Here is a 25,677-nt window from a genome sequence, read left to right as displayed (position 1 = left end):
TTTTCTTTGTTTGTGGGCGGGGCGTACGCGTCCACTTCCGCAACAACGTCTCTGCGCAGATCAGAAGAAAGAGACGAGGTGTCACTCTGCAACATTAAACAAAAGTATTTTACAAACGACAAAGACTTACGTTACATCAAACACTCAAGACAAACAGATTCAGTTGTATTTAAGGCTCTAGTTTAATATGAATTACACAAATAAATCTGTTTTTCTGTTAAAAAAAAAACTGTTCAAACGTGTAATCATCTGACGCACAGACGCTCTTGGATGCCGGCGTGTACGTCACAGGACGCCGCGGCTCGCGCTAAGCCCATTTCACACTTTTACCTGACGTTTTTACCTGTTTTTTTACGCGTTTAAAGCGTGTTTTTGTGACGTTCTAACGCGGCGGGTCTCAGTTTGACTTGATATTTCACGATGAAGTAAAAAAGTGGCGGTGAGACGAGCTGAAGGACGCCCGGCTGACGCAGAGTTTGAACCAGCGCGAGGACACGCACCTTTACCGGCGATTTACCTGCGCGTTTTTGGTCGTATCTAAATAACTGACTCTTTATTGTAAATGAGTCACTGAACAAAGTCCGTCTGAGGTCCGGGTCTTTGTCCAGACTTGTTTCTGAAGGACAAAACTGCTTTAGGTCTTCTTCAGAGTGGGTTGGATTTTTCTTTTTTGCTCTTTTACTCATTTAATCTGAAATTAACCTCCGGAAATAGAAAATAATAGATTTTTCCCCCATCTTTCTCCTTTATTAGAACAACAAACACAAACAGGTTGTGGAGTTTCGGGACAAACTTGTCAGAGAAGAACCAGAAGAACCTGAGTCCAGACCTGGTCCAAGTGAAGACACTTTGTAGAGTTTTTATTTCAGGTCCGAGGATCTGTCTGAGCGTAGAGAATTTTGTTTTCTAAAACTGTTCACAAAATGTTTTTCAAAATCCAACTTCAGTCACAAAATCCAGGAGAGAAAACTTAAATCTGAATTAAACTAAGCCAAGAATCTCAGACTGAACCAGAGCTAAACCAGGTCTAAACCAGGACTGAAACCAGGTCTAAACCAGGTCTAAACCAGGACTGAACCAGGACTAAACTAGGGGAGGGCATCTGACACGCCGGTCTTGCTGAACGTTCACTCTTGTTCGGTTTCCGTGACGTTCCTGAGATGTCTCCTCGGCGCGTCGTGGCCGTGGGCTCGTGTCTCCTCTTCGTCCTCCTGGACCTCCTCGTCTCCTCGGCGCTCCTCACGCGAGGCTTCGTCCGCGGGCTCCTCCCTCCGGGGTCTGAGCAGGCGTCCGCTCTGCTTCTGGGTGAGTCCGTCTGATGTCCGTTTAATGTCCCACTGTGGAACCTGAATCCTGAATCACACAAACGCACTCTTCTGAGCTTTTACCAAGTTCTAATGTTCTAAAGTTCTAAAGTTCTTGGTTGTGTATGTTTGAGTAACTCTTTATTTTGAGTCTGTCTACATCTCCAAAGCTCCAGACGCTCTGTTCCACCTTGTGATGTCATCAAGTGGTCGTTTTCAAGTCGTTTTTCAGCTTCTTTTCCCTTTAGTTCAGTAGAAATATACTTTTTACGGACGACTGTTTCGAGTCCCCGCCTCAAGAGGAGGACCCAGGACACGCTGGAGGGACTGTGTCTCTGGACTGGCCTGGGAACGACTTGGGGTCCCCCCCTGGAGGAGCTGGAGGAAGTGTCTGGGGTGAGGGAAGTCTGGGAGTCCCTGCTCAGACTGACGCCCCCGAGACCCGACCCCCGAGAAGAAGAAGAAGAACACGGAGGACGGATGTTTTGAGTCAGGATTAAAGTGACACTTGTTCGTTCAGACTTGTGATGCGAGAGGAGCCTGTGTGAGTCTGTGTGTGTTTTCTGACATTGTTCTAGTGTGAAGTGACTCTAGTGTGAAGTGACTCTAGTGTGAAGTGACTCTAGTGTGTGCACATGTGACTGGACCTGCACTGACGTGTGAATGATCCACATTTGTGCATCATATATTTCTGTGACGCGCAGCATTTACCGCTAAAGTCTGAAAGTGTTGGTTTTTACTTTGTTTACAGGTTAAAATGTGATGCAAAAATACATTTAGTCCGACCTCCTGTCTTTAAATCTGGTCTAAACCAGGACTGAACTGGGTCTGAACCGAGTCTAAACCAGGTCTAAACCGGGTCTGAGCTGGGTCTGAACCGAGTCTAGTCCAGGTCTGAACCAGGACTAAACAAGGACTAAACCAGGTCTAAACCAGGTTTTTAAATCTGACATAAAGACACAGAACAGGAAATGTCGCCTAAACAAACTATTTAAATCCAGTCAAGTCAGACCTGAGGTTCAGAATCGGTTTTACATTTACAGTGAATTTTTACATCACTACCGCAAAACCGCAAAAAACTTCACATCTGTCAGGCCCTAGTAGTGTGGAGTTTAAAAACACAGTGGAGCACTTCCACATGATGACATCACAACGTGGAACAGAGTGTTTTCAGTTTGAGAGAAGAACTCGTGTAAATAATGTGCAGGTTTGTGTTTGTGTGTGACGAGGAAACCGTTGATATAAAAATGCACACGGGCGGGAGGGCATCTGACTCTGTGGGCGTGGGCGGTCTGTGGGCGTGTCTGTGGGCGTGTCTGTGGGCAGGTCTGTGGGCGTGGGCAGGTCTGTGGGCGGGTCTGTGGGCGGGTCTGTGGGCAGGTCTGTGGGCGGGTCTGTGGGCAGGTCTGTGGGCGGGTCTGCGGATGTGGGCGGGTCTGTGGGTGGCATGGGGAGGGCATCTCTGTGGGTTTCCCGGCAGTCTGTGGGCTGGCATGGGGGGGCATCTGACTGTGGTGTTTCCCCGGCAGGTCTGTGGGCGTGGGCGGGTCTGTGGGCATGGGCGGTCTGTGTGGGCGTGTCTGTTGGGCGTGTCTGTTGGCGGGTCTGTGGCGGGTCTGTGGGCGTGTCTGTGGGCATGGGGGGTCTGTGGGCGTGTCTGTGGCAGGTCTGTGGGCGTCTGGGCAGGTCTGTGGGTGTGGGCGGTCTGTGGCATGGGTGGGTCTGTGGGCAGGTCTGTGGCGTGTCTGTGGCGTGGGCGGGTCTGTGGGCGTGTCTGTGGGCGTGTCTGTGGGCGTGGGCGGGTCTGTGGGCGTGTCTGTGGGCGTGGGCGGGTCTGTGGGTGTGTCTGTGGGCAGGTCTGTGGGTGTGGGCGGGTCTGTTGGCGTGGCACGGGGAGGGCATCTGACTCTGTGGCGTTTCCCCCGGCAGGTCTGTGGGCGTGCTCGTGGCTCCGCTCGTCTCTGCTGCTCGGCGCCGTCGTCGGTCTGGCGTTTAACCGGCGGGACGGCCCCGGCAGAGTCTCCAGATCCGCTCCGGCCGCGCTCTTCGTCGCCATGGTGATGGTCACGTTCGCGGTGTCGGTTCTTTTGGTTCTGACCGAGGTGGACCTCCTGAAGAACCAGGCCTGGGAGACGGGTCTGATCGCGTGGACCTGCGTCTCGTCTGCGGGGACGGTGGCGACATGGAGGCTCCTGGGGAACTCCAATGACACGGTGAGAAGAACCAGTGTACAGTACGTTTTACAGAACCGGGACGGAACCGGGTCTGAACCGGGTTTAAACCAGGTCTGAACCGAATCTAAACGGAGTCTAAACTGGGTCTAAAACGGGTCTAAACGAGAGACAGAACCAGGAGCAGTCTGTTTGTGTTGAGTTCTTTTCTGCTGTCCTGTTCTCTCTGTTCTTTGTTCTCTCTTTTCTTTGTTTTCTCTGTTCTCTCTGTTCTTTGTTCTCTCTGTTCTCTCATTATTATTTCTCTTTAAATGTTTCATCTGAGTTTTCCTGAACGTCTCAAACAGGATTTAGTTCCGTTCAGATTCTCACAGTTCACGTCACAAACATCAGAGATTTTTTATCGTCCCAAGAGCCAAAAAACAAACTGAAAAAAACAACAACAAAACACTTAAATATAATTGGAACGATTTTCCCTCATCGACTTGAGTGTTAACTTCATCAGAACATCAGAACATTAGAACACATTAGAACACCAGAACATATTAGAACATTAGAACATCAGAACATATTACAACATCAGAACATATTACAACATCAGAACATATTACAACATTAGAACATCAGACCATTAGAACATCAGAACATTAGAACATCAGAACATTAGAACAGTAGAACATCAGACCATTAGAACAGTAGAACATCAGAACATTAGAACATAGACCATTAGAACATCAGACATTAGAACATCAGACATTAGAACATCAGAACATTAGAACATCAGAACAGTAGAACATCAGAACATTAGAACATCAGACCATTAGAACATTAGAACATCAGAACATTAGAACATCAGACCATTAGAACAGTAGAACATCAGAACATTAGAACATCAGACCATTAGAACATTAGAACATCAGAACATTAGAACATTAGAACATTAGAACATCAGACCATTAGAACATTAGAACATCAGACAATTAGAACAGTAGAACATCAGACATTAGAACATTAGAACATCAGACATAGAAACAGTAGAACATCAGAACATTAGAACATCAGACATTAGAACATAACATTAGAACATAGAACATCAACATTAGAACATTAGAACATCAGACATTAGAACATTAGAACATCAGACCATTAGAACATAGAACATCAGACATTAGAACATTAGAACAACATTAGAACATCAGACCATTAGAACATCAGAACATTAGAACATCAGAACATTAGAACATCAGAACATTAGAACATTAGAACATCAGACCATTAGAACATTAGAACATCAGAACATTAGAACATCAGACCATTAGAACATCAGACCATTAGAACATTAGAACATTAGAACATCAGACCATTAGAACATTAGAACATCAGACCATTAGAACATTAGAACATCAGACCATTAGAACATCAGACATTAGAACATTAGAACATCAGACATTAGAACATTAGACCATTAGAACATCAGACCATTAGAACATCAACATTAGAAATTAGAACATAGAACATTAGAACATCAGACATTAGAACATTAGAACATCAGACCATTAGAACATTAGAACATCAGACCATTAGAACATCAGAACATCAGAACATCAGACCATTAGAACATCAGACCATTAGAACATCAGACCATTAGAACATCAGACCATTAGAACATTAGAACATTGACGATTAGAACATTAGAACATTAGAACATTAGAACATCAGAACATTAGAACATTAGAACATCAGAACATTAGAACATTAGAATGTGTCTTAAACCTCAGATTAAAGAGTTTTAAATGTTCCTTCTTCACAGGCGGCTCCTCCGTCGTCTGAGGACACTGAGCAGCTGCTGGACCCATCGGAGGACCAGACCAGGTCCAAAGTCCCGGGTCAGATCCAGAACCAGGACCAGTCCAGACCCGGAGCCAAAGAGGAGCCGGAGCAGCCAAACTCTGGAGCCACACTGGGACGACTCCTCAGCTACTGCAAAAAAGACTCTGGACTCCTGACGATCGCAACGCTCTTCCTCCTCATCTCCGCCGTCTGTGAGTCCTGGTTCAGTCCTGGTTCAGTCCTGGTTCAGTCCTGGTTCAGTCCTGGTTCAGTTCTGGTTCTGTTCTTTCAGGTGAGGCGTTCATTCCGTTCTTTTACGGCGTGGCCATCGACAGTATCGTGCATCACCAGAGCCTGGAGCACTTCTCCAGACCCGTGCTGATCCTCGCCGCGCTCGCCGTCGCCAGGTAACGGCCACAGACGACTTGAACGCGGGTTTATCTGGAATGATCTGGAATGATCTGGAATTATCATTTATTTCACTTTTGTCTGTAAAAAGATTGAAAACTCAATATTTTTGACTCTTGCCTCTCCTTCAGATTCGTTTAAACTTGTGTGTGTGTTTCAGTTCGTTGGCGAAGGCGTGAGGGGCGGAGTCGATGGCGTGAGGGGCGGAGTCATGGGTGTGAGGGGCGGAGTGGTGGGTGTGAGGGGTAGAGTCGATGGCGTGAGGGGCGGAGTTGTTTAAACGTGTGTGTGTGTTTCAGTTTCGTTGGCGATGGGCGTGAGGGGCGGAGTCGATGGCGTGAGGGGCGGAGTCGACGGCGTGAGGGGCGGAGTCGTGGGTGTGAGGGGCGGAGTCGTTTAAACGTGTGTGTGTGTTTCAGTTCGTTGGCGATGGGCGTGAGGGGCGGAGTCGATGGCGTGAGGGGCGGAGTCGTTTAAACGTGTGTGTGTGTTTCAGTTCGTTGGCGATGGGCGTGAGGGGCGGAGTTTTCACTCTGATCTTCGCTCGGTTGAATCTTCGTCTGAGGAATCATCTGTTCAGAACCCTCATGAAACAGGAGATCGGCTTCTTTGACAAGAACCACACAGGTACTGCCAATACTTCTACTAATACTACAAATACTACAAATACTACTACTGCTACTACTGCTACTACTACTGCAAATACTACTACTACTACAACGACTACTACGACTGCTACTGCTACATCTACCCAGAATGACCCAGTGAGAAGATCTGAGGCTCCAGCTGAATCACACCTCACTAACCTGTGACAGGTGCGGTGTGACAGGTGCGGTGTGACAGGTGCGGTGTGACAGGTGCGGTGTGACAGGTGCGGTGTGACAGGTGCGAGCCTCTTGGCAGGTGGCTCAGGAGGAGTGACCCGGGGGACTACAGGACTCTTAAATGGTCTCACCTAAAAAATTCTCTGTAGGAGACTCAGGTCAGTGACCTGGTGTCTCTCTGTCTGTCTCTGTAGGAGACCTGCTGTCTCGCCTGTCCTCAGACGTGACTCAGGTCAGTGACCTGGTGTCAGTGAACCTGAACATCTTTCTGCGCAGTGCGGTGAAGGCCATGGGCTTCAGTGTTTTCATGTTCAGACTGAGCTGGAAACTTTCCATCGTGTCCCTCATGGGCTTCCCCTTCATCGGCCTCGTGTCCCAGCTCTACGGGGACTACTACAAGGTACTCACTACTCTACGGGGACTACTACAAGGTACTCACTACTCTACGGGGACTACTACAAGGTACTCACTACTCTACGGGGACTACTACAAGGTACTCACTACTCTACGGGGACTACTACAAGGTACTCACTACTCTACGGGGACTACTACAAGGTACTCACTACTCTACGGGGACTACTACAAGGTACTCACTACTCTACGGGGACTACTACAAGGTACTCACTACTCTACGGGGACTACTACAAGGTACTCACTACTCTACGGGGACTACTACAAGGTACTCACCTACTCTACGGGGACTACTACAAGGTACTCACCTACTCTACGGGGACTACTACAAGGTACTCACCTACACTACGGGGACTACTACAAGGTACTCACTACTCTACGGGGACTACTACAAGGTACTCACTACTCTACGGGGGACTACTACAAGGTACTCACTACTCTACGGGGACTACTACAAGGTACTCACTACTCTACGGGGACTACTACAAGGTACTCACTACTCTACGGGGACTACTACAAGGTACTCACTACTCTACGGGGACTACTACAAGGTACTCACCTACACTACGGGGACTACTACAAGGTACTCACCTACTCTACGGGGACTACTACAAGGTACTCACTACTCTACGGGGACTACTACAAGGTACTACACCACTACTCTACGGGACTACTACAAGGTACTCTCACTACTACACTCTACGGGGACTACTACAAGGTACTCACTACTCTACGGGGACTACTACTACAAGGTACTCACTACTACTACTACGGGGACTACTACAAGGTACTCACTACTCTACGGGGACTACTACAAGGTACTCACTACTCTACGGGGACTACTACAAGGTACTCACTACTCTACGGGGACTACTACAAGGTACTCACTACTCTACGGGGACTACTACAAGGTACTCACTACTCTACGGGGACTACTACAAGGTACTCACTACTCTACGGGACTACTACAAGGTACTCACTACTCTACGGGGACTACTACAAGGTACTCACTACTCTACGAGGACTACTACAAGGTACTCACTACTCTACGGGGACTACTACAAGGTACTCACTACTCTACGGGGACTACTACAAGGTACTCACTACTCTACGGGGACTACTACAAGGTACTCACCTACTCTACGGGACTACTACAAGGTACTCACTACTCTACGAGGACTACTACAAGGTACTCACTACTCTACGAGGACTACTACAAGGTACTCCCAGTTTAGTTCTGATTTAGTCCTGGATCAGTTCATGTTGTGATCATTCAAACGGTTTGTCCAGGCAGAGTTTGGACACAGCTCTTCTCTGCTTTGTGCGTTTTAGACTCAGGTCCATCCTTTGCTTTGTTCTCGTCCTTCTGTCTCTGAGTTTCAGGATGAAGTCCCTGAAATGGTTTTGTGTGTCGGGGTTCATTAGTGAAAAGTTCAGAGCCGTGAGCAAAGCGAAGAGTGACGACTCTTCTGAACAAACTTAACGGTTCTTTTCTGTTCTCTGTGTCAGTTTGACTCGAGTCACAGAGACTCAGACAGAGCAGTGCCTCCTGTTAGCGTCACACAGAGGTTCAGACAGAGCAGTGTCACCTCAGACAGAGCAGTGGTTAGCGTCACACAGAGGTTCAGACAGAGCAGTGCCTCCTGTTAGCGTCACACAGAGGTTCAGACAGAGCAGTGCCTCCTGTTAGCGTCACACAGAGGTTCAGACAGAGCAGTGCCTCCTGTTAGCGTCACACAGAGGTTCAGACAGAGCAGTGCCTCCTGTTAGCGTCACACAGAGGTTCAGACAGAGCAGTGCCTCCTGTGTGCTTCACACAGAGGTTCAGGCAGAGCAGTGCCTCCTGTTAGCGTCACACACGTCATTCTTCTCTGCGTCACCTCTGTCCCTCAGACTCTGTCCAAAGAGGTGCAGTCGACTCTGGCCGAGGCGAACCGCGTCGCCGAGGAGACGGTGTCGGCCATGAGGACGGTGCGGAGTTTTGCCAATGAGCAAGGCGAGGCGGAGTCGTACTACGACAAGCTGCTGCAGGTCTTCAGGCTCAACAAGAAACAGGCCCTGGCCTACGCCCTCTACATGTGGTCCAGCTGTGTGAGTATCGCCCCGGGGCGAGCGTACGGGCGGGTGTACGGCTCTGACTCTGCTGTACGTCCGTCTGTCCGTGCGCTGCAGGAGGACGGGAGGGCATCTGTGTTAAACGTGTCTCTGTCTTCAGTTGTCTGAAGTGGCTCTGGAGTTGGCCGTGCTGTTTTATGGAGGACACCTGGTGGTGTCGGAGCAGCTCTCGTCTGGAGCTCTCATCTCCTTCTTCATCTACATGCTGCAGCTCGGGGAGTGTCTGGAGGTGAGAAACTCTCTCCTGTTCAGTCTGGACAAAGAGTCAAACTGTTTTAACTCTGCCCGGTGTCACTGGTGTCACTGGTGTCACTGGTGTGACACTCGTGTCACTGGTGTCACTGGTGTCACTGGTGTCACTGGTGTCACTGGTGTCACTGGTGTGACTCGTGTCTCTCGTGTCTCTCGTGTCTCTCGTGTCTCTCGTGTCTCGTGTCTCTCGTGTCTCTCGTGTCTCTCGTGTCTCTCGTGTCTCGTGTTCTCGTGTCTCTCGTGTCTCTCGTGTGTCTCGTGTCTCGTGTCTCGTGTCTCTCGTGTCTCTCGTGTCTCTCGTGTCTCTCGTGTCTCTCGTGTGTCTCGTGTCTCTCGTGTCTCGTGTCTCTCGTGTCTCTCGTGTCTCGTGTCTCGTGTCTCTCGTGTCTCTCGTTCTCGTGTCTCGTGTCTCGTGTGTCTCGCTCGTGTCTCTCGTGTCTCTCGTGTCTCTCGTGTCTCGTGTCTCTCGTGTCTCTCGTGTCTCTCGTGTCTCTCGTCCCTGTGGTGAGACCCATGAGTGAAACTGGAACCACTCACAGCCAATCAGAGCTGAGCAAACCGACTCTGATCTGATCTGTCTGCGGGACAGTTTACAAACAAAGAAAGAGCTGCACAGAACACAAAATAAAGTTAAATAAAATTAAATAATGTTAAACAACGTAAAATAAAGTTAAATAATGTTAAACAACGTAAAATAAAGTTAAATAATGTTAAATAAAGTTAAATAACGTTAAATAAAGTTAAATAAAGTTAAATAAGCTAAAGTAAAATAAAGTTAAAAATAAAAAACGAAAGTTAAATAAAGTTAAATAAAGTTAAATAAAAAAGTTAAAAAGTTAAATAAAAGTTAAAACGTTAAAAAATTAAATAAAGTTAAAAAGTTAAATAAAGTTAAATAAAGCTAAAGTTAAATAAAGTTAAACAACGTAAAATAAAGTTAAAACGTAAAATAAAGTTAAATAATGTTAAATAAAGTTAAATAACGTTAAATAAACGTTAAATAAAGTTAAATAAAGTTAAATAAAGCTAAAGTTAAATAAAGTTAAACAACGTAAAATAAAGTTAAATAAAGTTAAACAACGTAAAATAAAGTTAAATAAGGTTAAATAAAGTTAAATAATGTTAAATAAAGTTAAATAAAGCTAAAGTTAAATAAAGTTAAACAACGTAAAATAAAGTTAAATAAAGTTAAATAAAGTTAAATAAAGTAAATAAAGTTAAATAATGTTAAATAAAGTTAAACAACGTAAAATAAAGTTAAATAATGTTAAATAAAGTTAAATAAAGTTAAATAAAGTTAAATAAAGTTAAATAAAGCGTCAGGTCTCGGGAGCTTCAGTCTGAGCAGAGACTCCCAGACTTCCCTCACCCCGGACACTTCCTCCTGCTCCTCTGGTTGAACCTGAGATGTTCCCAGACCAAAACTGGGTCATATCTAAAACAATAAAACCAAAACCATAAAAATGATAAAATAGCAATAAATAAGTAAATAAAAGACACAGAGCAGCACACGACTCCCGCGGTGTTAAATCCACTGAGTAAAAGTGTGTGTTAAAAAAGTTTTAAGATGAGACTTAAACTAAACTTAACTAGACTTAACACTAAAACCAGGATCATGTGCTCACGTTTGTGGCTCCAGTGAAAAGTGGAGGAGCAGAAGGTTTGTCCTGGTGTCTCCTCGGCTGTGGTTGGGGTTGGGGTTGTGAGGAAGTGCAGGAGGCTGACGTCAGAGAAAAGTGTGTTTCAGTCGTTTAAATGACACGAGACAAAAGTGTGTGTGACCTGTTCAGATCATTTAAACAATAAAAACATTTCATTTTAGATAAAAGCCACAAATGATAAAAGCCAAATTTTACAAATGTGTTCACTTCCATTTTGTCACAAAGAGAAGATTTTGTAATAAAATACACAAAAACACAAAATGTACTTATTCAAAAAAAATCTGGTACTTGATATTAAAGAAACTCCTTAAATTAGTTTTTTTTTTCCACAATGTTTTTTATTAGTTTTCAATTAAGAAATTTGTAATTGCATAGCAAGTGCTGTACCATATCTAGCAAATATACACGTGTTTAAACACATATGCATATAAGCATATGTAAAGAAATAACAATATGGCAAATTTAAAACAATAATAAAAAAAAATATATATATATAAAATAATAATAATAAAAAACAAAAGTAAATACATACACATAAATAAAAAAAAAAGCAAAAAAATAAAAATAAAAATAATAATAACAAAAATTAAATAATATATAAAGAATAATAATAATTGTCACACTCTGTCACAACTATAGTTTTCTGAGAAAGACCATTAAGGGTGTCCATACTTCTTCGAATTCCTGTGCTTTACCTCTAATGATATAGGTCAGCTTTTCCAGTGTAACACACAAAGACATTTCTCTTATCCAGGACTGTTTAGAAGAAACTTCAGTCTCTTTCCACGATAAAGCAGCCGTCCTCCTGGCCTGCAGGAGGCCAAAGTCGATCAGAGTCTTTCTTTTAGAGCTGACAGTGAAGTTGTCTGGGTTTATTCCGAGGACACACAGTTTTGCCGAGAGAGGCACCCGAAGGCCAACAATTTTACTTAAGGTACAAATCACCATTTTCCAAAAAGTTACCAATTTAGGACATTCCCATACACAGTGAATTAAGGTGCCCCTCTCAGCCGAACATTTATTACAAGTGTCTGGAATGCCCGAGGACCACTTACTAAGTTTTTCAGAGGTTATGTATGTCCTCATTAGGCATTTGTGTTGTAATAATTTCAATCTTGTGTTAATAGTGCGTGTTTGAGCTTTTAAACAAGCAGCTGCCCACTCTGCTTCATTAATATTTTCCTTGATATCTAAACTCCAGGCTCCCATTCTATCCATGCTGGATTCTTTGTCATGAGAAACAAGTGTGGCGTATAGTATGGAAATACGCCGTCTCCCATGTATATGCTTCATGACAGTGTCCTCCAGGCAGGACAGCGGCGGCTCATGCACAATGTCATAATGTTTTGATGAGATAAAATGTTTCAACTGCAGATATTTAAAAAAATGTTTTTTGGGGATGGAATATTTCAAGCAGATGTCATTAAATGTTAGTAAATTACCTTGAACATATAAATCTGCTACTTTCTGCAGACCTTGGCCTGCCCAATTCTTGAAACCACCATCTGCCCGGAGCAAACTGGGTATTACCCCAAATGGGAGAGAATCGAGAGATGGAGAGTGTATCACCAATATGTCTATGAGCTTTAAACCAAATATTGATTGTATTTTTAAGAAAAGGGTTAGTTGTTTTTTTAATTAGTTTTTTAATATCTGCAGAGTATAAGTAAAGGCATAATGGCAATTTAGATGATGATTGTTCAATAGAAACCCATGCTGGAGAGGATTGTGTGGAAAAGTAAAACATAGCACATAGTAGCTGAGCAGCCCAGTAACACCACTGAAAACAAGGCATTTGAAAACCCCCCTGTCATACGGCAGGTACAGTAATTTAAGTCTAAGTCTGGGTTTTCTGTTATTCCAGATAAATCTACAAAGTACATTATTAATTTCTTTAAAAAATGAATTTGGCAATGGGAGAGGAAGAGATTGAAACAAATATAAAAATTTTGGTAGAATTGTCATCTTAATTAAGTTAATTCGGCCTATCATTGATAAGGGCATTGTTGTCCATTTTTCAAGTGAGTCTCGCATATCACTCAACAGCGGTTCATAGTTTGTATTAAAGAGAGTGTTTATTTGTGGAGTAACTCTAATTCCAAGGTAGGTAAATCCATCTCTCGCATTGTAAAATGGAGTGCGTATGACTGGGTGGGATCTTTCTTCTTTGTTTAAGAAAAGTATGGAGGATTTTGAGTTGTTAATGTTGTATCCAGAGAACTGACCAAATTTATTGATTCATTGTAAAATTGTTGGAATACTAGTTGATAGATTTGATAAAAAAAAGAATCACGTCGTGAGCATATAATGATATTCTGTGTTCACATCCTCCGACACTTATTCCTGAAAGATTTGCGTCAGTTCTAATAGACACAGCCAGGGGTTCGATGGCTAAAATAAACAACAGCGGTGAAAGGGGGCAGCCCTGTCTAGTCGATCTTTCTAGTGTTATCTGGCTTGATATGTTGTTGTTCGTCTTTACACAAGCTGTGGGGTTTGTGTATAATAATTTAATCCATGTCCATATTTCGGTAACACACTAAACAAGTAAGGCCACTCAATCCTATCAAACGCTTGTCTTGCATCTAGAGACAGAAGTGCTGTATCCCTTGTGTTGTTTGTGTAGTGAATTATATTTAGGACTCTTCTAATGTTATGAAAACCTTGACGATTTTGTACAAACCCATTTTGGTCATTATGCACCAAATGGGGAATGTGTGGGTCTAATCTTTTAGCGAGAACTTTACACAATATTTTTGTATCGACCCCCATAAGGCTGATGGGCCTGTATGAAGAGCAGTCAGTAGGTATTTTGTTAGGTTTTAAAATAAGGATTATTGTTGCTAGTCTTAAAGTCGGAGGTAAGATACCATTATTTAATGACTCCATAAACATATTTAGAAGTGGAGTTACTAACTGATTATGAAAGGTTTTGTAAAATTCTATAGGCAGGCCATCTGGACCTGGAGCCTTGCCCGAATTAATGCTTTTAATGGCCTGTAATAGCTCTTGGACGGTAATATCACTATCCAAATCCTGTTGAGCCTCTTCTGCAATAGTTTTAAACTCAAGATGGTTCAGAAATGCATCTCTATCAGTGGTGGAAGGAGGCCATTCTGATTTGTACAATGATTGGTAGAATTCTTTAAATGCGTTGTTAATACCTTGTGGATCATTTATCATGTTTCCTGGTTGTGTGGATACACAATTGATAGCCCTTTCGGATTCAATTTTTTTAATTCTCCATGCCAACAATTTGCCAGCTTTTTCACCCTGATCATAGAAGGTCTGATTTAACCACAATAAACTTTTGGCTGCCTTCTCAGCTGTTATTTTATTATACTCTGTTCTTAAAATTACTAAGCGTTTTTGTTTTTCAGGGTCATCTCTCTTATTTATTTCTGTTTCTAAAGATTTTATTTGTTTCTCTAATTTGATAATTTTTTCTCTTTGTTTTTTACTTTTAGAACTTGTAAAGCTTATAATTTGCCCTCGAATATATGCTTTAAAAGCCTCCCATCGTATGGACGCATTTGTTTGATCAGTATTCATTTCAAAATAAGCATTAATCTTGCTCTCTATGTATGTGACAAATTCTGGATTTTGAAGCCATTTTACTTGCATACGCCAGATAGGAGGAGATCGTGTTAGCTTGTCCACCATTACAGACATTGAGATAGGAGAGTGGTCACTAATGAATATACAATCATACCAACAATTTGTAATTCTGGATACCAGTTCTTGTGATACTAAGAAATAGTCGATGCGAGATCTGGACTTATGTATACCTGAGTAGCATGAGTACTCTATTTTATCAGGGTTAAGGTTTCTCCAAATTTCTGTCAAGTTTAAATCTTTCATATATTGCATTATTGTTTTCCTACATTGTTTTTTATGTGGATCAGATTTAGTGGAACGATCTAACAAGGGGTTCAACGTACAGTTGAAATCCCCACCAATAATGTTTAAACCCTGTAATGAGGACAGGGTTAAAAAAAACTCCTCAAAAAATTTAAGATTGTCCTCGTTAGGTCCATATAGGCAAACCAGATTCAATGCGAGAGAGAATATATTACCCTGAGCAATAACAAGTCTACCTTGAGGATCTTGAATAGTTTTAGTAAGATGAAAAGGAATCATTTTGTGGATAAGGATTAAAACACCTCGAGCGGAATTATTATAAGATGCATGTATAACCTGACCTGGCCATCTACGCTGCACATACTTAATTTCAGTAGTACTAATGTGAGTTTCCTGAAGAAATATTATTTTAGAATGTAAACTTTTAAGTCTGTTCATAACCTGCTTCAATTTTGACATTTTATTGAGTCCCCTGACATTCCAGCTCGTAATCCCTAAATCAGACAAGTTTGATCTTTCCATAATCTTAAATGTAATAGGGTAACTGCATTGAGTGTGACAAAAATCAAATAGCCAAGGATAGTGAAAAGTACAAAAATAAAACTAAACATACAAAAATACATAAAAGACCCCTCAAATCCCAACTCCCTTCCCTTATTTAACCTGAACAGTGTAAGGGCAAGTGTCAATCCACAGAAAAAAAATGAGGAATGACTAAACTGTGCAGTCACCTCTCTCAGGCATCCCACTAGAGGTAAGATCTTAAGACCGAGCCCAAGCCCAAGCCATTTCGGGTCGGGTCGGGCCTAAAATGTCAATCATTACTTCGGGTCGGGTCGGGCTTCTCTTTCGCTGACTTTTTTTCAAATAAATATATGTTTATAAAATGTATGCTAAAACGATGTGTGGATACTAAACTAAGGAATACTTGTTATAAAATAAATAATATGGATAAAACAGAGAAGTAATGTAATGTAATTGCTATTTAACTACTAAACAGGATCCGCAGAGCCAGAGCTCTGCGCACGTGAACGCCCCTCTTCATTTAATAATCTTCCCCTCCGCAAGTCTGCATCTATTTTGACCTGGTGTCCCCAATATGGAGGAGCAAGAAGTTAAAACTAAAGGCAGGAGAACTGAAAAGACAAACACGCACCGGTAAGAGTGAGGTGTGGAAAAGCTTCAAATTGATTGTTGAAAATGCTACAGAAACTTGCGTTGGCTTCGCTGAATGTCGTTAATGTGGCGCTTTGCTTTTCATACGAGAGCAAAAAGACTGGCACCTCGACGCTGAGCACTGCTCCTCCTCCCGAGTCACAAATAAAATATGACATTTCGGGTTTGCTTCGGGCTCGGGCCTGCAAATCAAGTTAATTGGTCGGGCTCGGGCCGGGTCGGGTTTTAATACCGCGGCCGGGTCGGGTCGGGCTGGATTTTTTAGGCCCGATCTCACCTCTACATCCCACGTGGTCTCCCCCAACTCCGCATCTTAACAACTGTTACCTTAAAATAACTTTATCCTAGTCTATCGAACTGTAACGCATAGTATCCATGACACTCTTAGTACTTCAGGCTAAAGGTAGGTGCATAACATAAATTGTCCACCAGCTCTGGTAGTTTAAATTTGGATATCAAAAATCTATCAAAATAATAATAAATAATAATAATAATGGGTGAGAAAGCATCAAGTGTAATACCTACACGTCTAAATGATAATATACGTAGGTGAAAGTTGAGCAGCGTGCACCCCTTCTGTTACCCATATCAAGTCTACTGAAGTTACCTGTGCTCCATGGTCATGTAAAACAAGTTAGTTTAACTGAAAGTCCTCAGCTTCCTCTGGTGTAGAAAAAAGAACAATTCTCCCGTTGTGAAGAATTCTCATCTTGCAAGGGTGTACTTGGAATCCCCGGAAAGTTCCAGCATCAATGAACTTCTTCTTCACTGAGTTGAATGGGCTCCTCGCCTTCATGGTTTCAGCTGAGAAGTCCTGCGCGAAGAAGATCCTGTGGCCCTCGTGGTTGATGGTGCGGTTCTTGGCTGTGCGAAAAATAAACTCACGGTCCTGAAAGCGCAGGAAACGGATGAGCACGACTCGGTTTTGACCCGGTTTTGGTTTCCCCAAAGTGCGGTGCGCTCTTTCCAGAGTATAATTGGTGGCAGCGTCGAGACCCAACCAGAGCGGCATCATACGCTGGATGTAGTCAGTCATCGGCTGGGTGCCTTCAGCGCCTTCGGGAAGTCCCACGAGTCTTAAGTTTTTCCTCCGACCACGGTTTTCCAGATCTACCGTCTTTGACTCCAAATAAGCAATCCGCTTTGTAGCAGCAACAAGTTCAGATTTCACACTTTCCAAACTATCTTCGGCAGTTCCAATGCGGCTTTCAGCCTCCGTAAGCCGCGTAGCATTGGCAGAGATGTCCTTCTTTAGAGTAGCGAAGCTCCCTTTCACCGCAATGACAGACTTGTTCACCTCAGTTATACGTTCACCAGTTTGTCAAGCTTGCCACCAAAGCTATCGATGGTGTCTATTTTTGTGTCAATCGAGTTGATTTTGGTGCGCATCGCTTGTAGCTCACTCAACACGGCAGCTAGCTCGCTCTGTGGCTCATTGTCAGCTAGCGCAGTCGGTGCGGAACTAGTTTTGGGCTTCTGAGCACTGCGTGATCTGGAGCTAATCTCACAGTCTTTAATCGTTGTTTGTTTAGACATGTTGTGGACGTAATGGAAAGCGACGGTTACCAGGATTTTAAAACTTTTAGCAGAGTTGTTGAGGAGAACCCACGCTAAGCTGCCATCTTGTTCAGCGGCTCCACAGCGCCTCAACTCCTTAAATTAGTTTAAGTTGAAAATGACTCTTTTGTGATGAAAAGGCGAGAACTGTCTGTGTCCAAGTCGTATTGAGACCCGAGGCCGAGGTACTGTTCTTTAATCTGCTTGTCCCTGTCGCTCCTGTCCTGTCAGAGCATGGCGTCGGTGTACACGGGCCTGATGCAGGGGGTGGGGGCTGCAGAGAAGGTCTTTGAGTATCTGGACCGAGAACCTGAACACTCTGCAGAACGAGGAACCGAAGAACCGGACTCCTGCTCTGGACTCGTGGAGTTTAAAGACGTGACCTTTAGCTACCCCACCAGACCAAACACGCCCGTACTGAAGGTATGACGCTCCTGCCACACCTGTCACACCTGTCACACATGTCACACCTGTCACACACACCTCACATGAGCAGAACTTGCAGCGCAGGGTTGTGGTGTGGGTGGAGCCAAAGCTGAAGCCCTCAAAAGAACCAAAACAAACATGAACGACCTGATCCTGCACAAACACACTTCAGTTTGTCAAAATGGAGAGAGGCAGGTGCAGAGAGGCAGGTGCAGAGAGGCAGGTGCAGAGAGGCAGGTGCAGAGGGGCAGGTGCAGAGAGGCAGGTGCAGAGAGGGCAGGTGCAGAGGAAAGAGGTCTGTGTGTTTGTGGAGAAAATGCTAAGAAAAAACATTAGATTTTAGTCATGACATTTTGTCTTTTCCTGAGACTCACATCAGTTTGCACCTGCTCCTGTCACCTGCTCCTGTTACCTGCCACCTGCTCCTGTCACCTTTCACCTGGTCCTGTCACCTGCTCCTGTCACCTGCTCCTGTAACCTGTCACCTGCTCCTGTCACCTTTTACCTGGTCCTGTCACCTGCTCCTGTCACCTGCTCCTGTCACCTGCTCCTGTCACCTGTTCCTGTCACCTGTCACCTGGTCCTGTTACCTGTCACCTGTTCCTGTCACCTGCCACCTGCTCCTGTCACCTTTCACCTGGTCCTGTCACCTGCTCCTGTCACCTGCCACCTGCTCCTGTCCCCTTTTACCTGGTCCTGTCACCTGCTCCTGTTACCTGTTACCTGCAAATGTCACCTGCTCCTGTCACCTGTCACCTTTCACCTGCTCCTGTCACCTGCTCCTGTTACCTGTTACCTGCTCCTGTCACCTGTCGACACAGAACTCGTATTAAGTTAAAGTTCAAGTCCACAGATGTTATCATGAGCTGTGTTTTCAGGGCAGGTGTTGACAGGTGTTGACAGGTGCTGACAGGTGTTATGTTGCTGTGTGTTTTCAGGGCGTGTCGTTCACCCTGCGGCCGGGGCAGGTGACGGCGTTGGTGGGTCCCTCTGGTGGAGGAAAAAGCTCCTGCGTCAGCCTCCTGGAGAACTTCTACCTGCCACAGAGCGGACAGGTGAGCACCTGACACACAAAGCGGCAGGTGAGTCTGAGCGGCAGGTGAGTCTGAGCGCAGGTGAGTCTGAGCGACAGGTGAGTCTGAGCGACAGGTGAGTGCTTTACATGTTATACAGTTTCTAAATAAAATAAATGAAATGTGTGTAACCCCTGCCCTGTGGCCCTGCTCCTGTCGTGTCAGTGACTCTGCTCCTGTCGTGTCAGTGACTCTGCTCCTGTCGTGTCAGTGACTCTGCTCCTGTCGTGTCAGGTGCTGTTGGACGGGCGGCCGGTGCAGACCCTGCGTCACCTCTACCTGCACTCTCAGGTGTGTGTTCAGGTTCTCATCATCAGTCGGTGTGACAGGCGTCTCAGTGTGACAGGTGTCTTGGTGTGTGACAGGTGCTGTCTCTGTGTGACAGGCATCTCGGTGTGACAGGTGCTGTCTCTGTGGCTGGTGGCGCTGGTGTGTGACAGGTGTTGTGTGTGTGACAGGTGGCGTTGGTGTGTGACAGGTGCTGTGTGTGACAGGTGGCGCTGGTGTGTGACAGGTGCTGTGTGTGACAGGTGCTGGTGTGTGACAGGTGCTGTGTGTGTGTGACAGGTGGCGCTGGTGTGTGACAGGTGCTGTGGTGACAGGTGTTGTGTGTGACAGGTGGCACTGGTGTGTGACAGGTGTTGTGTTAGACAGGTGGCACTGGTGTGTGACAGGTGTGTGTGACAGGTGACATTGGTGTGTGACAGGTGTTGGTGTGTGACAGGTGTGTGTGACAGGTGACATTGGTGTGTGACAGGTGGCATTGGTGTGTGACAGGTGTTGGTGTGTGACAGGTGGTTGTGTGTGTGACAGGTGGGTGTGACAGGTGTGTGACAGGTGTTGTGTGTGACAGGTGGCACTGGTGTGTGACAGGTGTTGTGTTAGACAGGTGGCACTGGTGTGTGACAGGTGGCGCTGGTGTGTGACAGGTGTATGTGACAGGTGACATTGGTGTGTGACAGGTGTTGTGTGTGACAGGTGGCGCTGGTGTGTGACAGGTGGCGTTGGTGTGTGACAGGTGGCGTTGGTGTGTGACAGGTGTTGTGTGTGACAGGTGGCATTGGTGTGTGACAGGTGTCTCGGTGTGTGACAGGTGGCGTTGGTGTGTGACAGGTGGCGCTGGTGTGTGACAGGTGTTGTGTGTGACAGGCGTTGTGTGTGACAGGTGCTGTGTGTGACAGGTGTTGTGTGTGACAGGTAGCATTGGTGTATGTGACAGGTGTTGTGTGTGACAGGTGGCGCTGGTGTGTGACAGGTGTTGTGTGTGACAGGCGTTGTGTGTGACAGGCATTGTGTGTGACAGGTGCTGTGTGTGACAGGTAGCATTGGCGTGTGACAGGTGTTGTGTGTGACAGGTGTTGTGTGTGACAGGTGGCATTGGTGTGTGACAGGTGTTGTGTGTGACAGGTGGCGCTGGTGTGTGACAGGTGTTGTGTGTGACAGGTGCATGTTGGTGTGTGACAGGTGTTGTGTGTGACAGGTGGCGCTGGTGTGTGACAGGTGTTGTGTGTGACAGGTGTTGTGTGTGACAGGTGTTGTGTGTGACAGGTAGCATTGGTGTGTGACAGGTGTTGTGTGTGACAGGTGTTGTGTGTGACAGTGTGACAGGTGTTGTGTGTGACAGGTGCTGTGTGTGACAGGTGTTGTGTGTGACAGGTGGCGCTGGTCGGGCAGGAGCCGGTTCTTTTTGCTCGAAGCGTCGAGGAAAACATCTCGTACGGACTGAGTCATGTGACCAGAGAGAACGTGGAACGAGCCGCCAAGAACGCCAACGCACACGACTTCATCAACACACTCCAACGAGGATACGACACATGTACGACGCACAACACACACACAACACACACACAACACACACACACACACACATCAACGCACTCCAACGAGGATACGACACATGTACGACGCACAACACACACACAACACACACACACACACACACACTTCATCAACGCACTCCAACGAGGATACGACACATGTACGACGCACACACACACACACACACACACACACAACACACACACACACACACACAACACACACAGGACTTCATCAACGCACTCCAACGAGGATACGACACATGTACGACGCACAACACACACACACAACACACACACAACACACACACAACACACACACAACACACACACAACACACACGACTTCATCAACACACTCCAACGAGGATACGACACATGTACGACGCACAACACACACACATACACACACGCCAACGCACACACAACACACACACAACACACACGCCAACGCACACGACTTCATCAACGCACTCCAACGAGGATACGACACATGTACGACGCAACACACACACACACACACACACACACACACACACACACACAACACAACACACACACAACACACACGACTTCATCAACGCACTCCAACGAGGATACGACACATGTACGACGCACAACACACACACACACACACACACACACACACACAACACACACACAACACACACGACTTCATCAACGCACTCCAACGAGGATACGACACATGTACACGCACACACACACACACACACACACACACACACACACACAACACACACAACACACACACAAAGCACACGACTTCATCAACGCACTCCAACGAGGATACGACACATGTACGACGCACAACACACACGCCAACGCACACACAACACACACACACACACACACACACAACACACACACACGACTTCATCAACGCACTACACTGAGGATACGACACATGTACGACGCACAACACACACACAACACACACGCCAACGCACACACAACACACACACAGACACACACACACATTGTGTTATGTTGTGTTGTGTGTATATGATGTTGTGTTATGTTGTGTTGTGTGTATATGTGTGTTGTGTGTATATGTGTGTTGTGTTATGTTGTGTGTATGTGTTATGTTGTGTGTATATGTGTGTGTGTTATGTTGTGTTGTGTGTTGTGTGTTATGTTGTGTGTTATGTGTTGTGTGTATATGTGTGTTGTGTGTTATGTTGTGTGTATATGTGTGTTGTGTGTTATGTGTGTGTTGTGTTGTGTTGTGTGTTGTGTGTTATGTTGTGTGTGATGTTGTGTGTATATGTGTGTTATGTTGTGTTGTGTGTATGTGTGTGTTGTGTGTATATGTGTGTTTTGTGTGTGTATGTGTGTGTATGTGTGTATGTGTTATGTTGTGTGTATATGTGTGTTGTGTGTTATGTTGTGTGTATATGGGTGTTGTGTGTTATGTTGTGTTATGTTGTGTGTTATGTTGTGTGTATATGTGTGTTTGTGTTATGTTGTGTTGTGTGTATGTGTTATGTTGTGTGTATATGTGTGTTGTGTGTTATGTTGTGTGTATATGTGTTGTGTGTTGTGTGTATATGTGTGTTGTGTTATGTGTTGTGTGTTATGTGTTATGTGTGTTATGTTGTGTTATGTGTTGTGTGTGTTGTGTGTATGTGTGTATGTGTGTTATGTTGTGTGTGTGTGTGTTGTGTGTTATGTGTGTTGTGTTATGTGTGTGTGTGTGTGTGTTGTTGTGTGTGTGTGTATATGTTGTGTGTGTGTTGTGTGTGTGTGTGTATTATGTGTTGTGTTATGTTGTGTGTTATGTTGTGTTGTGTTATGTGTGTTGTGTGTGTTGTGTGTATATGTGTGTATATGTGTTGTGTGTATGTGTGTGTTGTGTTATGTGTGTGTGTTATGTTGTGTTGTGTGTTATGTGTGTTATGTTGTGTGTATATGTGTGTGTGTTATGTTGTGTTGTGTGTTATGTTGTGTGTATATGTGTGTTGTGTGTTATGTTGTGTGTATATGTGTGTTGTGTTATGTTGTGTTGTGTTGTGTGTATGTGTTATGTTGTTATGTTGTGTTGTTGTGCGTCGTGTGCAGGTGTGGGGGAGAAAGGTGCTCAGTTGTCTGGGGGTCAGAAACAGCGAGTCGCCATCGCTCGAGCTCTGGTCAGAAACCCCCGAGTCCTGATCCTGGACGAGGCCACGAGCGCCTTAGACGCCCACAGTGAACACAAGGTACTCCTGTCTGCTCCTGTCTGCTCCTGCCTGCTCCTGTCCTGCTCCTGCCTGCTCCTGTCCTGCTCCTGTCCTGCTGCTCCTCTGCTCCTGTCATGCTCCTGTCTGCTCCTGCTCCTGCTCCTGTCTGCTCCTGTCTGCTCCTGTCTGCTGCCTGTCTGCTCCTGCCTGCTCCTGCTCCTGCCTGCTCCTGTGCTCCTGCTCCTGTCTGCTCCTGTCTGCTCCTGTCTGCTCCTGCTCCTGTCTGCTCCTGCCTGCTCCTGTCTGCTCCTGTCTGCTCCTGTCTCCTGTCTGCTCCTGTCTGCTCCTGTCAGCTCCTGTCAGCTCCTGTCTGCTCCTGTCTGCTCCTGTCTGCTCCTGTCTGCTCCTGCCTGCTCCTGCCTGCTCCTGTCTGCTCCTGTCTGCTCCTGTCTGCTCCTGTCTGCTCCTGTCTGCTCCTGTCTGCTCCTGCTGCTCCTGTCTGCTCCTGTCCTGCTCCTGCCTGCTCCTGTCTGCTCCTGCCTGCTCCTGTCTGCTTCTGCCTGCTCCTGTCTGCTCCTGTCTGCTCCTGCCTGCTCCTGTCAGCTCCTGTCTGCACCTGTCAGCTCCTGTCTGCACCTGCTCCTGTCTGCTCCTGCCTGCTCCTGTCTTACCCTGCTCCTGTCCGCTCCTGTCTGTGGGTGGCAGGTGCAGCAGGCCCTGGCGGCGGCCATGTTGGGTCGGACGGTTCTGGTCGTGGCTCATCGTCTGAGTTCGGTGGAAAAAGCCGATCACATCGTGGTGATCGTGGACGGACGAGTGGAGGAGCAGGGGAGCCACGCCGAGCTCATGGCCCGAGGACGAGTCTATCACAGACTGGTGCAGAGGCAGGTGCAGGGACAGGGGCAGGGACTCAAGGACCAGGACCAGGACCAGGACCAGGACCTGGAGCGGAGGCCGGAGCAGAGACCGGCGGGCAGGAGCAGGAGGGAAAGCAGTGACGGAGACGAGTCGACGCCGAGATTCTGAAACTCAAACTCGGGATCATTTTGATTTGATTTTTAGGAGGTTCTAGACTCATGCATGTTTGAGTCATCTAGTGATCTGTCCTGGCCTCAGACCCTCCTGACGGTTAACAGTACGAGCCTGTACGAGGCTCCGCCCACAAACCAAAGTCCCAGAGAATAACACAGATTTATTCTTTTAACAAAAACACTGCAGCTGATGTCGTTTATTTCTGTTCTATTTTGTTGTTGTTGTTCGTTTTGGTTCCGGACGTTTGTCCAATCAGGACGCAGAACGAGCGTCATGTGACTCTCGTTTTGTTGTCAGTTTCAGAGCTGATTTCCTGTTGTTTTTCTTTTTTCTTTTATTTTTTATTTAATTTCTTCTTTCCTGTGTTGAGCGTCACACAGACGTTTCTGTGACGCTTCAAAACACGTTTGGTTTATTTTTTATTATTTAAAATATTAAATATTTTAAATTAATGTGAAAACTTCATAAACTGTTTTTTTCTTTGTGCCTGAAGAGACGAACAACTTTAGCTGAAGACAAAAAAAAAAACCAAACACTTGAAATGTATTTAAATAAAAATGATGCAATGAAATGTTGTGTTGTTTTGTCCGTGTCCGTTTGTGCCTCAGAGTCTCAGGACGAGGACATGTCCCTGCACTTTTATACAAAACCACTGACATGTCCCAAGAAATGTCCCAGTGTCAATATTTTGGACCACTCTGATCCTGAACAGTAAAGAGACACAAACTGACATTTGTTTGTGTCAAAAAAAAAAAAAAAAAAAAAATCTGATTCAAAAGGACAAAACACAAAATGTGACGACACAGACTCATGTTCGTCATAAATCCACAGAACAGTTTTCTTTAATTTCACACTCGATTCACTGTTTTAGTTTCACTATTTTATTTTCAGTGTTGGGGAGTAACAGATTACATGTACCAGAGTTATGTAATCAGAGTACAAATGATGAGTAACTGTATTCAGTTACAGTTACTGTTTCAGTGAGTGGTAATTGGATTACAGTTACTTTGTTGAAATAAATGGATTAAACAGAGGGATCTTCCTTTTATTTTTGTTTACTTTTTTTTTTTTGATAATTCCACTCATTGCTGGAAATTAAACCAGGACTAAAACCAGGTCTAAACTAGATCTAAACCAGGACTAAACCAGGACTAAAACCAGGTCTAAACTAGATCTAAACCAGGACTAAAACCAGGTCTAAACCAGGTCTAAAACCAGGTCTAAACTAGATCTAAACCAAGACTAAACCAGGACTAAAACCAGGTCTAAACCAGGACTAAACCAGGACCTAAACCAGGACTAAAACCAGGTCTAAACTAGATCTAAACCAGGACTAAAACCAGGTCTAAAACTAGGACTAAACTAGATCTAAACTGGGACTAAAACAGGACTAAAACAGGATTTAACAGGACTAAACCATGCTGCGCGGACATGTCTCCTCCTCTTCTATCAATAATATTTTTAATACGGTTAAGTATCTGTCCTGGCTCAGTCCAACCTGGTCATTTGTTTAGTCCTGGTTTAGTCCTGGATTAGTCCTTTTCTTCCTAGTTTATATAAATTGTCCGACTGTGCGTAGAAAG

At 45.2% G+C, this 25,677-nt stretch overlaps 1 protein-coding gene across 2 annotated transcripts; it reads left to right on the top strand.

Annotated features, from left to right (window-relative positions):
• The first annotated feature begins 281 nt into the window (after positions 1-281).
• abcb9 (ATP-binding cassette, sub-family B (MDR/TAP), member 9) lies at positions 282-25,088 on the top strand. Of its 2 annotated transcripts, XM_055161288.1 has the most exons (15): positions 282-650; positions 754-1,305; positions 3,234-3,517; positions 5,286-5,517; positions 5,598-5,712; positions 6,210-6,340; positions 6,732-6,937; positions 8,842-9,039; positions 9,164-9,292; positions 17,802-17,993; positions 18,935-19,051; positions 19,304-19,360; positions 20,726-20,885; positions 22,965-23,101; positions 23,768-25,088. In XM_055161288.1, the coding sequence occupies exons 2-15, from the start codon at positions 1,161-1,163 to the stop codon at positions 24,086-24,088; spliced, it is 2,424 nt and encodes an 807-aa protein (XP_055017263.1). In that variant the 5' UTR covers positions 282-650; positions 754-1,160; the 3' UTR covers positions 24,089-25,088. The 2 variants fall into 2 exon arrangements, with proteins under 2 accessions (XP_055017263.1, XP_055017264.1); XM_055161289.1 differs by having other exon boundaries at positions 282-1,305.
• Positions 25,089-25,677: the final 589 nt, after the last annotated feature.

Source organism: Boleophthalmus pectinirostris, unplaced genomic scaffold, assembly GCF_026225935.1.
Source record: "Boleophthalmus pectinirostris isolate CB_2022bp ecotype Guang Dong unplaced genomic scaffold, ASM2622593v1 HiC_scaffold_4, whole genome shotgun sequence".
In the NCBI taxonomy this organism is placed as follows: domain Eukaryota; kingdom Metazoa; phylum Chordata; class Actinopteri; order Gobiiformes; family Gobiidae; genus Boleophthalmus; species Boleophthalmus pectinirostris.
This window is presented reverse-complemented; position numbering and strand designations above follow the sequence as displayed.